Raw genomic sequence first — 15370 nt, 5'->3', positions numbered from 1 at the left:
CCCTTTGGTCCAAATGCAGGCCTTGTGCTTAGTCGTGTGCCCTGTTCCACGTCTTGGCCTGGAGGCCTTTTTGTGCTGCTGCTGTCTCAGGGCCAGCTGCATGGCCGAGGTGCTCAGTGGCTGCGTGTAGACTAGCAAGCAGAACACCCGGCTGGCTGGATGCCCTCGGGGTCGGGAAGGCCAGGCCCAGGCGCTCCCGCATGATATGGGAGCAGTCTTTAGCTGCCTGGCTGCCCTCCCAAGTCAGGCTCTCTTGGATCATGGTGGCTGCCAGCCATAGACCACACCCACCCACACTTCATCAGACTGCACACTGGATCTGTCAGGGGACACTGTGGGGCTGCACCCCATTCTGCCCCCATGGCCTCTCCTGCAAAGCTCGAAGATAGCTTTGAAAGCACAGAGTGCAAGAAAGATGATCTTTATCATGCATAGGGAATTAAGAGCCATAAGCATTCTCAGAGTGAGGAAATAGTTTTCAAAGAAATCTTATAGAATGTCTTTTCTCTTTTGTGTTTTTTACTGCCATCCCATGGTTTTGTGAAGGTATTAATAATATCAAGCCAGTGCTCATGGTTTCTTAATTTAGTAAAAAGATTTCACTCTCAGTCTCCATAGAAGATGAGAGGAACTGCTAAATTTCTATCTGACTTACCAATCAAATGAACGCTCTTGGGACTATATTGTCTTGTTTAGCCTGTTTATACTGCCAATTTAGCAAGTTATTAGTGGAGTGGAATCAGGTTTTCAGATTTCTGATGAAGCACTTCAGAGACTTGAACAGATTCCCCCACATGGCAAAGAGGAAGAGGCTGCCTAGATCAACTTAATAATCATTTGTCCTCTGTTGCTTTTTCTGCTGGGTAGGAACAATTGCTTAAGAATCTCTGGAATGATAACAAGAAATATGGGGCTGTAAGTTGAGCATGGAAAGGAGTTAAGATAATTTCATTTGTCAGCTCCTCTGTTTATATTAATGTTGCATTAATGGAAAGAATATGCGGTTGTACCAGGAACAAAAAGTTTTATAAGTACCATCCATATTTTTATTGAACCTCCAATAGAATCAAAACAAAGTTAGCAAATAAACATGTAAGAGCCATATCTATTTTCATACATGGTTCCATTTTAAACTGTCTCTGAAGGGAAAGTATTTTCCTAATATAGTCCTTGGAACTTAGCCAAACAGTCCAACATTTCAGGGCACAGAATTGGAACAAGTGATCCTAGGTTTGTCATTTGATAGAAGTTTCATATGTTAAGCGATTTGCTCACGAATATCTACCTATTTTTGGTTATGAGTGAAGAAAATACCTAGAATATTGGAGGGCGGGGAATCCATCTACAGTGCATACGGAAAGGAAGAAAGGAGAAAATGTTGAAGAGTCTTTTCTATGTTAGAGAGTGGAAATAAATTCATAAAGCTTGGCTATTCTCGTCCCTTGCTTCCAGACAGTAGTGTGCCTCAGACTCTCCAGCAAGGCGGTGATCTACTTTAAAAGTCTCTACTGCTGGGGAGTCAACATTTCCAGTGGGAGCTCACTTCGGTGGGCTGCAACCTATTCCGTTATAAATGTGTTTCCCCTATCCAAATACAGTTTGTTTGTTTGTTTGTTTTTAAGACGGAGTTTTGCTCCTGTCACCCAGGCTGGAGTGCAATGGCACGATCTCGCCTTACTGCAACCTCTGCCTCCTGGGTTCAACCAATGCCTCTGCCTCAGTCTCCCTGGTAGCTGGGATTATAGGCACCCGCCACCATGCCCAGCTAATTTTTGTATTTTTAGTAGAGACGGAGTCTCACCATGTTGGCCAGGGTGGTCTCGAACTCCTGATCTCAAGTGATCCACCCACCTTGGCCTCCCAAAGTGCTGGGATTACAGGCGTGAGCCACCACGCCCGGCCCAGTGTTTTTTGTTTTTTTTTTTTTTTTTTTTCAGGAGACTGAGTTTTGCTCTTGTTGCCTAGGCTGGAGTGCAATGGCACAATCTCGGTTCACTGCAACCTCTGCCTCCCGGGTCCAAGCGATTCTCCTGCCTCAGCCCCCTGAGTAGCTGGGATTACAGGGACCTGCCACCACGCCTGGCTAATTTTTTGTATTTTTAGTAGAGACGGATTTTCACCATGTAGAGAGGTTTTCACCATGTTGGCCAGGCTGGTCTGAAACCCCTGACCTCAGGTGATCCACCTGCCTTGGCCTCCCAAAGTGCTGGGATTACAGGCATGAGCCACTGTGCCCGGCCAAATACAGTTTTGTTTTTTTTTAAGACAGGGTCCTACTCTGTTGTACAGGCTGGAGTGCAGTGGTAACACTCCAGTCTCACTGTAGCCTTGACCTCCCAGGCTCAGGTGATCTTCCCACCTCAGCCTCCAGGGTAGCTGGGTAATTTTTGTATTTTTAGTAGGGATGGGGTTTCGCCATGATGCCTAGGCTGGTCTCAAACTCCTGGGCTCAAGTGATCCGCCCACCTTGATGGGATTGCAGGGATGAACCACCTCGCCCAGCCTAAATAATAGTCTTTTTTCTTACATGAAAGACTGTTTCCTTGTGCTGTGTCCAAACTGCTGGGATTGCAGGCATTAACCACCTCGCCCAGCCTAAATAACAGTCTTTTTTCTTACATGAAAGCCTGTTTCCTTGTGCTGTGTCCTCAAATTAGATAAAGAGAGGCTGATATATTTCCTAATAATAACTTTTTCATGGACTCATTGAATTGTAAATGTAAAAGGAAAATAACAAATAAAATCTTACAATTACCTGTCATACGGTCATTCAGATTCCATTTGAATGTCACCAAGGATGGCACTTATATATCCTGAGGCAGCCTTTCCACTAAAAAAATATTTTCCGTGTAAGTCATGTCGTACCTTCGAAATCTTTTCTTCTTCAGGCCAAATCATCCTAACTCCTCTAACTTTTTCTCATTTTAATTATTTTTTGCTGTTTATTTCCTTTTCCTTTAAAAATATATGCACTTAGATTTATTTATTGTAGATTTATGCAAGGCCTTCCCAGAGAGTAAGAGGCTGTGTGGAAAACATCTAAATATCACAGAAGCTTTACGGCTGGGAAGAAACTTCCCTGTGGGAATGAGAAGAATGTGGACGGAGCGTGAACAGAGCAGGAACGAGACCTGGAAGGAAAAAGGGCAGGGAAGGCTGAAGCCTCAGGGTCCGAAGCAGGAATCTTAGCTAGAGAACCAAACGCCAAAGTAAGTCTGTTCATGTTCCGTAAGTCCACGAAGGCCGTTGACTGCACTGCTCAAGACAGGGTCAGAATTTTCCACCCCTCCCTACAGGACAATCCTGTGGCTCACAGTTCCAGGCTAAATGGCCTCTTCCTGGCCCTGTGGTCTCTGATTGATGTAGAATAATAGAGTTGGACAGGACCAGAAGATGTCATCTGATCTTGACAATTTTGAAGAGTGAGGGCCCGGCAGCATTCTTGTGAGTCCATTCTCTTTATTAGCCGCCTTCCTTCCCATGTCTCTCCCTGCCCACCCCCAGCTTAGGCCAGGAACCCAGGGAGCCTCAGCGCCCAGAGTTGGACCTCGTATCATCAGGGCCTGGCAAGTGTCAGCCAGGAGCATCACTTCCTAGTTTCTCGGCATTGCTTTCATTTCAGTGCCTCCTACCCTGCTGTGGTGTGGTGTGGACTCATGGGAAGGAGACAGTGCATTTAGGGACTCATTGTTTAAATCTACTTTCAGTGACGCAGCCACATCTTTAAAATGACCAAAATTGGACTCGATTACTGCTAAAGTCCCTTCAGACCCTAATGTTCTATGATCTTCTAACTCTGTAAACCAAAACAGGAATAAAAGCTTAATTATAGGTTGCTTCTTGTAAGCATTAGCTTCAAACAGTTTCAGGAGAAAAGAGGCCAGCAGAGTCCTTGGCACCATCGAGATATTTTCTATTCAATTCAGTCTGGAGGGCCAAACCTCAAGAGAAGGATAAGGAAGATGAGGGAAGAACTGAGAAAGACTCTTTGTGACTGAGCATGGGCCCTTTGGAATATAAATTGAATATAGGGCTGGGCACAGTGGCTCACGTCTGTAATCCCAGCACTTTGGGAGGCTGAGGTGGGAGAATCAGTTGAGCCCAGGAGTTTGAGACCAGCCTGGGCAACATAGTGAGACTTGTCTCTACCAAAAACAAAACAAAATTAGCCAAGCATGATGGCGTGTGCCTATAATCCCAGCTACTGGAGAGGCTGAGGTAGGAGGATTGCTTGAGCCCAGGAGTTTGAGACCAGCCTGGGCAACATAGGGAGACCCCTCCCCAACCTGTAAAAAAATAAAATAAAAATTAGCTGGGTGTGGTGGCGCTGGCCTCTAGTCCCAGCTACTCAGGAGGCTGAGACAGGAGGATTGCTTGAGCCCAGGAGCTTAAGGCTGCAGTGAGCCATGATCATGCCACCGCACTCCAGCCTAGACAACAGACTGAGACTCTGTCTCAAAAATAAAAATAAAGGAATAAATAAATAACTGGAATATAGTAGAAGACTCCACACCATGCAGAGACCTTTTTACCAAGCGCTCCAATACTAGACAAAAGGATATTCTTGACAGTGAAAAAGATAAATAAAGGGAATATAAAATGTGTTTTATGTTTTACATCATAGGTAGTAAGCCTGGAGAAAAATTGAGGCCCCGGCTGAAAACATAAATAGATTCATGGTAAATTCATTTTGTTTATTTAAGAAAACTAAGCCTATTTTTATTATATGTTCCTAACTTTTTTAAAAAAATGTACTTTGTAGTGTTTTGAAGCATCTTCCAGTGATAAAAGTGGTCATTGCACATCGTAGAAAATTTTGGATAACGTCAAAAAAAATAAAAAGAGACCTAGAGAGAAGTGCAATTAACCTTTGGGCTTATTTCCTGAAAGTCTTAGCCGGTACTCTCTTAAATATAGCGGAGGTCATATGGCTAATGTCATTGTGTGTTCCCATGTTTCACCTAGGATCACTATGTTCCGGTGTCATGAAAATCTCTCAAGTTACATCATTGTAGTGGCTACCTAATATTTCATCTTTTAAAAGAAGTTGCCTTAGCGACACCCCTGACTGGGAACATTTAGATGTTTCTTCTTTTTTATGATCATAATAAATGACACTACAGTCCACATCTGTGCATTATTTGCCCACATTTCAAAGTCTTTGCCTGTTTGCTTGAGCGGTTGAGGCTGATGTCATAAAGAACACCCATACCCCCGAGTGCTCCTCATTCACAATCTAGAGCCCTGGAGTTGCCGTGCATCTGACCTGGCCTGGTGAGTTGACAAGAACCATTTTCTTTTCTGTTTTTTTCAGACAAGGTCTCACTCCGTCACCCAGGCTGGAGTGCAGTGGCTCAGTCTCAGGTCACTGCAACCTCTGCCTCCCAGGTTCAAGTGATGCTCCTGCCTCAGCCTCCTGAGTGGCTGGGATTACAGATGCACACTGCCATGCCAGCTAATTTTTGCATTTTTAGTAGAGACGAGGTTTTGCTATGTTGGCCAGTCTGGTCTTGAACTCCTGACCTCAAGTTATGGTCCCGCCTTGGGCCTCCCAAAGTGCTGGGATTACAGGCATGAGCCACTGCGTCCAGCTAAGAACCATTTCAATAAGAAGATAACTGCTTTTTTTTTTTTTTTAAGAACTGTGTAAACCATTTCTAACTGTACTTAGGTAGATACCGTTACGGAAACTTTCATCACAGATATATAACAGTTACCCTTGCAGAACTGATTTCAGAGTTGACTTTGGGGTCACAGATCAGAGTGACCCTATGATTATAGCTTGCCCACACTCAGACTTTCTCTGAGTGACGTCCTTGCAGCTCTTGGTCTATGAAGTGCCCAGAACTTCAGATTTAAAGGATCTTCAGTCTGTGGTTCCCCATGGGAATGATTTTCAGCTGAAATGTTTATATTTGCGTAAACTTAATACTAATGAATGGGTTTCTACTGTGAGATCCTCTAGAAGCCATCTGGAAGGCTTGTCTGCAGAAAGCCGGCTTTTCTTTTCCTTGTGAATTTGAAGGGAGGTCTGTAGGCTGGCCCTGGAGCAGGCCTTTCCTCTCTTCCCTGGCCCCGAAGAGTCACGTCCCCAGCCCCTCCTCGATCCGTCTCCTCACTGCCATTGTTTTAAATGTGCTGTGATGTCAACCGCCCCTGAATCCTTGCTCGACTAAGTGAACTGGCTGGGTTTTCTGGGTCTCAGCGGAAGATTCCCTTTCTCACTGAAAAGAGAACTGTTTTTTTTTTTCTTTCTTTCTTTTTTTCACTGTGTAATCTATATACCATCCTAGGGGACTTGGTGGAGGTGGGGGGCAATGCTTGCAATATAGATAAGGGAAAATATCAAAAGTGAACATTACCTTTTATGACCAGCATTTTTTCTGATCACTTTTATTGAGGTAGACTGTATGTAACTCAATAAATAAAGCTCAGCAGTTGTGAGTGAACAGTTTCATGAGTTTTGACAACACGTGCAGTAATACAGCCAGCACCATACTCAAGGTGCACAGCAGAGCTCTCCCTGTATAGACATGAGTTGTTGTTTCTCTTGGGTAAATACACTCCAGATTGGGGCTGCTGGGTCGTGTGGCGAGTGTACACTTCACTTTTAAGAAATTGCCAATAGTTGGCTGGGCACGGTGGCTCATGCCTGTAATCCCAGCACTTTGGGAGCCATGGCGGGTGGATCACTTGAGGTCAGGAGTTCAAGACCAGCCTGGTCAACATGGTGAAACCCTGTCTCTACTAAAAATACAAAAATTAGCTGGAGGAGGTAGTGCATGCCTGTAATGCTGGCTACTGGGGAGGCTGAGAAAGGAAAATTGCTTGAACCTGGGAGGCAGAGGTTGTAGTGAGCAGAGATCGAACCATTGCACTCTAGCCTGGGTGACAGAGTGAGACTACATCTCAAAAAAAGAAAAGAAAAGAAATTGCCAATTGGCCAGGGACGGTGGCTCACACCTGTGATCCCAGCACTTTGAGAGGCCGAGGCGGGTTGATCACGAGGTCGAGATCGAGACCATCCTGGCCAGCATAGTGAAACCATGTCTCTACTAAAAATACAAAAATTAGCTGGGCATGGTGGTGCACACCTGTAGTCTCAGCTACTCGGGAGGCTGAGGCAGGAGAATCGCTTGAACCCAGGAGACGGAGGTTGCAGTGAGTCGAGATCACGCCACTGCACTTCAGTCTGGTGACAGAGTGAGGCTCTGTCTCAAAAAAAGAGAAAATTGCCAATAGTTTTCCAAAGTGTCTTTACCATGTTGAGTGGTTTTTTTCTTAGCATCCTTTTTAGTGTTTCTCTTCTCTACCTCTTTGCCTCCCTTCTTCCCTTAAAAAGTCCCCGTCCAGGCCGGGCGCAGTGGCTCATGCCTGTAATTGCAGCACTTTGGGAGGCCAAGGCGGGCAGTTCACAAGGTCAGGAGTTCAAGACCAGCCTGGCCAACATGGTGATAAGCCCTATCTCTACTAAAAATACAAAAATTAGCTGGGCATGGTGGTGCGTGCCTTTAATGCCAGCTACTTGGGAGGCTGAGGCAGAATTGTTTGAACCCGGGAGGCAGAGGTTGCAGTGAGCCGAGATTGCACCACTGCACTCCAGCCTGGGCTACAGAGCAAGACTCGGTCTCAAAAAAAAAAAAAAAAAAAGTCCCTGTCCCTCACAACATGTGTCAGTCTTTAACCAAAAACAAGGTCAGTGTCTGCGTGTTGAGGAAGAAGAGCAGGTCTAAGGGAGGAGGCTGGGGAAACCCACAGGACTGGGAAGAGAGTGGGGCACAGGGCTGCCTGAGAAAGATCTTTCCAGAAGGATTCTGGAACCTCTCGTTTGTTGTTCTTCCTGTGACTACAGTGATGCCAGTAATTTCAAGTTGCTTGAGGCGAAACACTTCTACCCAATTAAGTTTGGTCCTCACAATAATTCTGTAAAGTGCATGCGCCATCACTATCCCCGTTTTATAGATGCCGCAATTCAAAAAGTGTGTTGAGGTACCCAGGGTCTGCCACTAGAGAGGAACAGAACTGCGATGGGGCCTTATGCTTCCCAACCTTTGCCCCAGGGCTTTATCTGCTAAGAATGGTAATAGTCACCACATGTTGATTGCTGGCATTGAGCTTTGGCCCTCTCGTTTGCATGTAACCGGTGGCGAGGCATCTGCCACAGTCCCCACGGTTCAGGTGAGTCATTGAGGTGACTTGCCCGGGGTTGCATAGCCAGGAGCTGGCTGGACGGGAATGGACCTGGAGTCCCCGACTGCAGGTCCTGTGCTCATTGCCCTTCTCCACGCAGGAGAAATGAATGTTCCTTTTGTAACCACAGAGAGGAAAGAAGGTGGCAAGCCTTTCTCCTCAGGCAGGTGCTTGCTGGACTTAGGCTGGTGGGCTGAGGGTGTGAGTGTGAAGAAGAAAAGCCGCGTTAAAGAGCATAGGCACAATTGTGGAAATGAGTTGTCTAAGACTGTTTAAGTAGGAGAGGGGATCTCCGGGCTGACACAGTGCCAAGGGGAACATCAAGGTGATTAACAACGTCCCCAAGCAAAACCAGGCTAGGGCGAAGCTGCTCGGGGCTTGTGCCAGCCGCTCTTCCCACCCAAGGCGCTCCTGTGGTTCACCTGTGTGAGTTTCATGAGTTTTGACAGCATGTACAGTAGTACAGCCACTGCCATATTCAAGGTGCACAGCAAGGGAGTCCTCCATTGAGAGACAGTAAACCGGCTGGGCACGGTGGCTCACGCCTGTAATCCCAGCACTTTGGGAGGCTGAGGCGGGCGGATCACGAGGTCAGGAGATTGAGATCATCCTGGCTAACACGGTGAAACCCCGTCTCTACTAAAAATTAAAAAAAAAAAAAAATAGCCAGGCATGGTGGCAGGCGCCTGTTTAGTCCCAGCTACTCGGGAGGCTGAGGCAGGAGAATGGCGTGAACCCAGGAGGCGGAGCTTGCAGTGAGCCGAGATCACGCCACTGCACTCCAGCCTGGGTGACAAAGCGAGATTTCGTGTCAAAAAAAAAAAAAAAAAAAAAAAGACACAGTAAACCCGGCTAGTTCACCCAATCAAAAGCGCACCTGTGGTCAGACCCCATCCTAGCCCCAAAAAGTAAAACTAAAAACAATGCAAAAGAGAAGAAAAACCCACTCGGTTATTTTTCAGTTCTGTTCCATAAACCATCTATCCTCTCTCCACCCCCATGTTTAATCCACCATCTGGTCCTGTTGGATTTTGCCGCTGCAGTTCTGTTAAATCATCATATTCCCTCCCACCCACCACTGTCCACAGCCTGGTCCCGGATGCCTCATCTCATGCCTAAGCCATGCAGACTCATCCTCCGTGTTTTTGCTTGCCTTCTATCCAGTGTGGTCGCCACACTGCAGCCAGAATGATCTTCTGGGCCCTGGTGTGGTGGCTCACGCCTGTAATCCCAGCACTTTGGGAGGCCAAGTGGGGTGGATCACCTGAGGTCAGGAGTTCAAGACCAGCCTGGCCAACGTGGTGAAACCCCATCTCTACAAAAATACAAAAAAGTTAGCCGGGCATGATGGCGGGTGCCTGTAATCCCAGCTACTCGGGAGGCCGAGGCGGGAGAATCTCTTGAACCCGGGAGGCAGAGGTTGTAGTGAGCCAAGATCATGCCACTGCACTCCAGCCTGGGTGACAGAGTGAGACTGTCTCAAACACAACAGAAAAATTCCTAAGTCTGGGCCAGACATGGTGTCTCACACCCGTGATCCCAGCACTTTGGGAGGCCGAGGTAGGAGAATCACTTGAGGACAGGAGTTTGAGACCAGCCTGGGCAGCATAGGGCGACCCAGTCTCTACAAAAAAATTTAAAAATTAGTAGAGTATGGTGGTGCACGCCTGTAGTCCCAACTACTGAGAAGGCTGAGGCAGGAGGATTGCTTGAGCCTGGGAGGTTAAGGCTGCAGTGAGCCATGCTTGTGCCACTGCATTCCAGCCTGGGTGACAGAGCAAAAAAAAAGAAAAGCCAAGTCTAGTCATGCCAATACCCTTCTCTGATTAAAACCCTTCGGTGGCACCCCACTGTCCATATGGTGGCCAGTATTTAACCAGACCCTCCCGACCTTCATCCTGGTTCCCCTCACCCTGGCCTGCCTCCAGGCCCCTCCTTCCCACCATGAGAACCATCTGGAATGAGGTCCCCCCCACCCCCCACACCAGGCCCAGTGTGACTCTGGCCGTGTGAGGTCTCAGGTGAGCCTTTGCTGCCTGCTACACCACGTCCCACCGGCTGTGCTCTCACGACACTGTGTGGCACCGTCTCCTGCCTGCATAGTTCTTGTCACCAGTTTATAGACATTTATGTGTTGCTATGATTAGTGTCTGTTTCCTTCACTGGACTTCCCAGATGTGCCAGGACCACATCCGTTTTTGTTCATTGCTGTATTTCTCAATCAATAATTGAATATTGTTCATGTTTGCCCTATTGGCAAGGTAGCCCGGCAAACAAGATTTTATCAATGATTTGTTTATATCTTGAGATAGATCATACTGGCCCCAAGTTTTTAAAGTTTTGATTTTCATGCATTGATTTAGTGTGCCTGTCATATTAATAAAATACTCTTTCAATGGAATGTTGTCTTTTGCCCTTAGAGTGGTCTTTTCATTTGTCTCACTTGGGATCTGAATCTCCAAAATTGCAAAGGCTGAAAAATCTTAGAAATGATAACAACTATCAGTGTATATTTTCTGTTTCATTGTGTGCCTATAGCATTGCACATCAATGATGCTCAATATGTTTGTAGATTTGTTTATTAATATTTTCATTTGAAAAGCATGTAACAGTATACAGTTTGGGGAAGAAAGGGAAAAAATTGTCTATAACCTTACTGTTCAACCTCTGTTATAATTTTAGTATATATCCCTTGGTATTTTTATATGCATTATTATTTTTTATTTTTGAGATGGAGTCTCGCTGTGTCACCCAGGCTAGAGTGCAGTGGCATGATCTTGGCTCACTGCAACCTCTGCCTCCCAGGTTCAAGCAATTCTCTGGCTGGGATTACAAGCATCTGCCACCAGGCCCAGCTAATTTTTGTAGTTTTAGTAGAGATGGGGGTTCACCATGTTGGCCAGGCTGGTCTTGAACTCCTGACCTCAAGTGATTCACCCACCTCGGCCTCCCAAAGTTCTGAGATTATAGGCATGAGCCAGTACACCCGGCCTTTTATATGCATTTTCAACATTGCCATAATCACAGTGTACATAAAATTGTGTGTCCTGATTTTTCCCTTTAAATAACCTTATTGATGGGTCAAATTATTATATCGTATATGGTGTGGTATTTATTCAGTTCAACTCAATAAGCATTTATATGCTTGATACCATTCAAAGAAAATATACAGTGCCTTGGCTTTCCAGTAATAGAATACCATAATTACGAAGCTTGCAGTGACATTTTTATTTCATGGATGTATCTGGTGGCATCTCCTCTCTCTCCCAGAAGCAGGAACAGTGGCATGGGGGAGGGGCTGCTCCTTCTGGGGTCAAGGAAGGCCTCTCTTAACGGTGACATTTGAGCAGGGACCTGAATGCAGGGAGGAGGGAGCTGTGCAGCTGTGGGGGAAGATTCTTCCTGCAGAGGGATCCTCGGGTACAAAAGCCCTGAGGTGAGAGTGTGCCTGGTCTTTCCAAGGGATTGCAAGGGGACAGTGACACCAGGGCATTGTGAGGGAGGGGAGAGGAGCTGAGGCCAGTGAGCTGTGAGGAGGCCTGAAGGGTCTTCCTGACCCTGCTGGGGCCTCTAGCTTTTCCTCCTAGTGAGATGGGATAGTGGCATCATGATAGAATTGCCTCATTCTCTAGGCTTCTCTGTTCTTCTCTGGGGCCTATCAGTTCCTGCCTTGGTCACCCTCCAGATGAGTGACCTCTCGCCAGGCCTGTAAACTCTCCCAGACACATGCATGATAATATACTGTGCTCATTGCTTATACGTAAATGTGGAGGTGGGTCGTTGGTCACACCCAGCGGTGTCACAGACTCACATTTGGTTATTGCTGTTCCAGGAAACTGGGCACATTCCCCATATTTGAAAAACCATGCAACTAAATTTCTCATTTCTTAATCTTTTGCTCATTTGAGGCAATTGTTCCTGTCTGAAAATAATGACCAAATATGTTTTTCTGATTGCATGAAAAATGTAACCTAGTAAGGATTACTATTAGTCTGTAATTATTAAGCATGCTTCAACTCCTGACAATTCTAGAAACCAGGTTTTTTTGTTGCTTTTGGTTGGGGGTGGTTATCCTAATTATAATCTTCCTTGAATTGCTTTATGGTTAGGTCCGTCACATGCCAAAGTTAGAGCCCATTAGCAGGCTTAAAACATTTATTTCTGAAAGAACAAACTGTTAACAGGTTGCTGAGTATAATTGATTTCTTTTGTTTCCTTTCTGCTACAGGAGGAGACATCACAGCTTTCCCAGATCGGGAGGAAAAATATGGAATGTGTTTTACCACTGACTGAACACAACCAAATGAACTGTCCTGACAGTAGTTTGCAAACCAGCAGCTAGCAGTTTGTCCAGCACTTTCCAGAGCAAACTCACTGTTTACAAGAACTCTTGGCCTTACGAAGTTTATAACCTCAAGCTTTGTTTATTTAAAATATTCCTGCAAAAGAAAAGTACTCGGCACCCACTTTCCAAAATGGCCATGGATGAGTATTTGTGGATGGTCATTTTGGGTTTCATCATAGCTTTCATCTTGGCCTTTTCTGTTGGTGCAAACGATGTTGCCAACTCCTTTGGTACAGCCGTGGGCTCTGGTGTGGTGACCTTGAGGCAGGCATGCATTTTAGCTTCAATATTTGAAACCACCGGCTCCGTGTTATTAGGAGCCAAAGTAGGAGAAACCATTCGCAAAGGTATCATTGACGTGAACCTGTACAACGAGACGGTGGAGATGCTCATGGCTGGGGAAGTTAGTGCCATGGTTGGTGAGTAGCCCCTTCTCTACACCGATGGGACATCCACCCACTGACCCGCTTCCCTGCAGTACTTGGCCCATATCCATAAATGTGATTTTTGCTTTGGCTTTTCAAAAACTGGTTGGATGTTTCATATTTACTCTCTTATTTTTGCTTTCTGCATATTAATTTATGATTTTTAAAGTGTTTAAATATCAGGCAACCATTTATTTTCTGAACTTTTGAGCAAACTTGGTTGCTAAAATAGATTTCAGCTAAGTGAATACTTTTCAGAAAGTACAGAAAAAGACCTTTGTAGAACAGCGCTTTATTATTTTAGAGTTGTTTGAAGGTTGTCTAAGTGAATGTGTTTTCAAGGTTGACGTATGAAATTTCCAGGAAGGTTGATTTAGATTTTTTTTCTTAAGGTTTTTCATCAATTAGGAGACAATGTTTTGAAAACTTGGATGTCAAAAATAATATTTATTAGTCTAACTTTTATATTCACAGTTTAAGTTCTAAAGAAGTTACCAAATCTTAAGTGCGTGTCTTTCAAGGAATTCTGGTCTCTTACATTATTTGTCATCCTTTTGTTGGCTTTTGTTTTGATTTTCTGATTCTACCTCTGGGAGCTCCATTTGGTATGTTTGTTTTGTTTTCCGGCCAAAAAATAATGTGCGTGTTGCCTGGTGATAGCATGACCTTTTATTGAAGTTTCAAGTTGTCTAGATGAAGTATGGAGGTGTGTGAACTGTGTGAATAAGCAGAGTGGCTGGTTGGACAGAGTGATGTCCCCATGGCCTAGGCGGACACAGATCCCAGCCCTATGGGTCTTCCCATCACCGCCCTCACAACGACAGAAAAGAACCTTCCGGCAGGCGTGTGTTAAGTGCAGCTGACAGGATTCTTTTTCTGCTTGCCTCTAGGTAGAGATGACGACACAACAGACAGCTGATGTATACGGGTAATTTGGTTAGGGAGAAGAGGGTTAGAGAGGAATTCTACCACCTTCTGCTTTCAACAGGACATATCCTCTTGTAGGAAGAGTCCTGCAGCAGGAGGTAAGATGCTGGTGTACTAAGAATACAGCCACATTCCCCCGAGTTCTTTATTTTGTCACTTACATTTTTTCTTTTCTTTTTTTTTTGAGACAGAGTCTTGCTGTGTGGCCCAGGCTAGAGTGCAATGGCGTGATCTCCGCTCACTGCAACCTCCACCTCCTGGGTTCAAGCTATTCTCTCACCTCACCCTCCAGAGTAGCTGAGACTAAAGGCATGTGCCACCACACCCGGCTAATTTTTGTATTTTTAGTAGAGACAGGGTTTCACCATGTTGGCCAGGCTAGTCTTGAACTCCTGACCTCAAGCAATCCACCCGCCATCGCCTCCCAAACTGCTGGGATTACAGATGTGAGCCACCACACCTGGCCTGTCACTTGCATTTCTAAAACACCCAGAATTTAGAGATTATTGACCAAGTTCACAATGGCCCAATCTCATGTTGTTACGAGGCGTCTGATAAGAAGCAGCCTGTTGTACTAAGGAATTGCATATTCACCAAGCACTGTAGGCCAGTAACACACACCAGGGAGCTCCTACTTCTCAGCTTGACGCTTTGTGTTGTAAAGATGTCAGGTTCAACTTTGGGAGGCCCCCGAGACGGGCAGACCACTTGATCCCAGGAGTTTGAGACCAGTCTGGGCAACATAGGGAGACCCTGTCTCTACAAAAAAATTAAAAAATTAGCTGGGCATGGTGGCACATGCCTGTAGTCCTAGCTGCTTGGGAGGCTGAAGTGGGAGGATTGCTTGAGCCCAGGAGGTTGAGGCTGCAGTGAGTTGTGATTGTGCCACTGCCCTCCAGCGTGGGCGACATAGCCAGACGCTGTCTCAAAAAAAAAAAAAAAAAAAAAAATCAGGTTCAAGATCACTTTTATTCCAACACCTATAGTCATTATTGAATGAATCATGGAACATATGTATATCTCAGCATAGTCAGATATAATGGAAATTTCCCTTAGAAAAATAACCGTTCTTTGTAAAATTCACCTTTTTAGTTGTGATAGATATCTAAGATTTAATTCCATCAAGTGGAAATTAAGATTTTTCTAGTCAGGAAAATCTGACTAGATGTGTTGAAAGTATGGGACAAATCAAGAAAAACACTGACAAAATTAAATCTTTTTTTTTTTTTTTTGAGACAGAATCTCGCTCTGTTGCCCAGGCTGGAGTGCAGTGGCGTGATCTTGGCTCACTGCAACCTCTGCCTCCCAGGTTCAAGCGATTCTTCTGCCTCAGCCTCCTGAGTAGTTGGGATTACAGGCACCAACACCACACCCAGCTAATTTTTGTATTTTTGGTAGAGATGGGGTTTCACCATGTTAGTCAGGCTGGTCTCCAACTCCTGACCTGGTGATCCTCCCATCGTGGCCTCCCAAAGTGCTGGGA

The 15370-nt window shown here is 45.5% G+C and overlaps 1 protein-coding gene across 7 annotated transcripts in view; it reads left to right on the top strand.

The window, feature by feature from the left end:
• SLC20A2 (solute carrier family 20 member 2) overlaps positions 1-15370 on the top strand; it is a 123975-nt gene that overhangs the window by 56907 nt on the left and 51698 nt on the right. For 4 of the 7 annotated variants that reach the window (XM_032143780.2, XM_032143777.2, XM_032143781.2 and 1 more), the window contains exon 2: positions 12419-12954. In XM_032143780.2, coding sequence (XP_031999671.1) covers positions 12666-12954 — 289 coding nt within the window. In that variant the 5' untranslated portion in view covers positions 12419-12665. Of the gene's footprint in view, positions 1-1947; positions 3210-4624; positions 4680-12418; positions 12955-13850; positions 13986-15370 lie in introns of those variants that run through there. The other 3 variants (XM_032143779.2, XM_058433658.1, XM_058433659.1) reach the window with 3 other exon arrangements.

This window comes from Hylobates moloch, unplaced genomic scaffold, assembly GCF_009828535.3.
Source record: "Hylobates moloch isolate HMO894 unplaced genomic scaffold, HMol_V3 SCAFFOLD_22, whole genome shotgun sequence".
In the NCBI taxonomy this organism is placed as follows: domain Eukaryota; kingdom Metazoa; phylum Chordata; class Mammalia; order Primates; family Hylobatidae; genus Hylobates; species Hylobates moloch.
The sequence above is the reverse complement of the archived record's forward strand: the minus strand, read 5'-3'. Positions and strand labels throughout refer to the sequence as shown.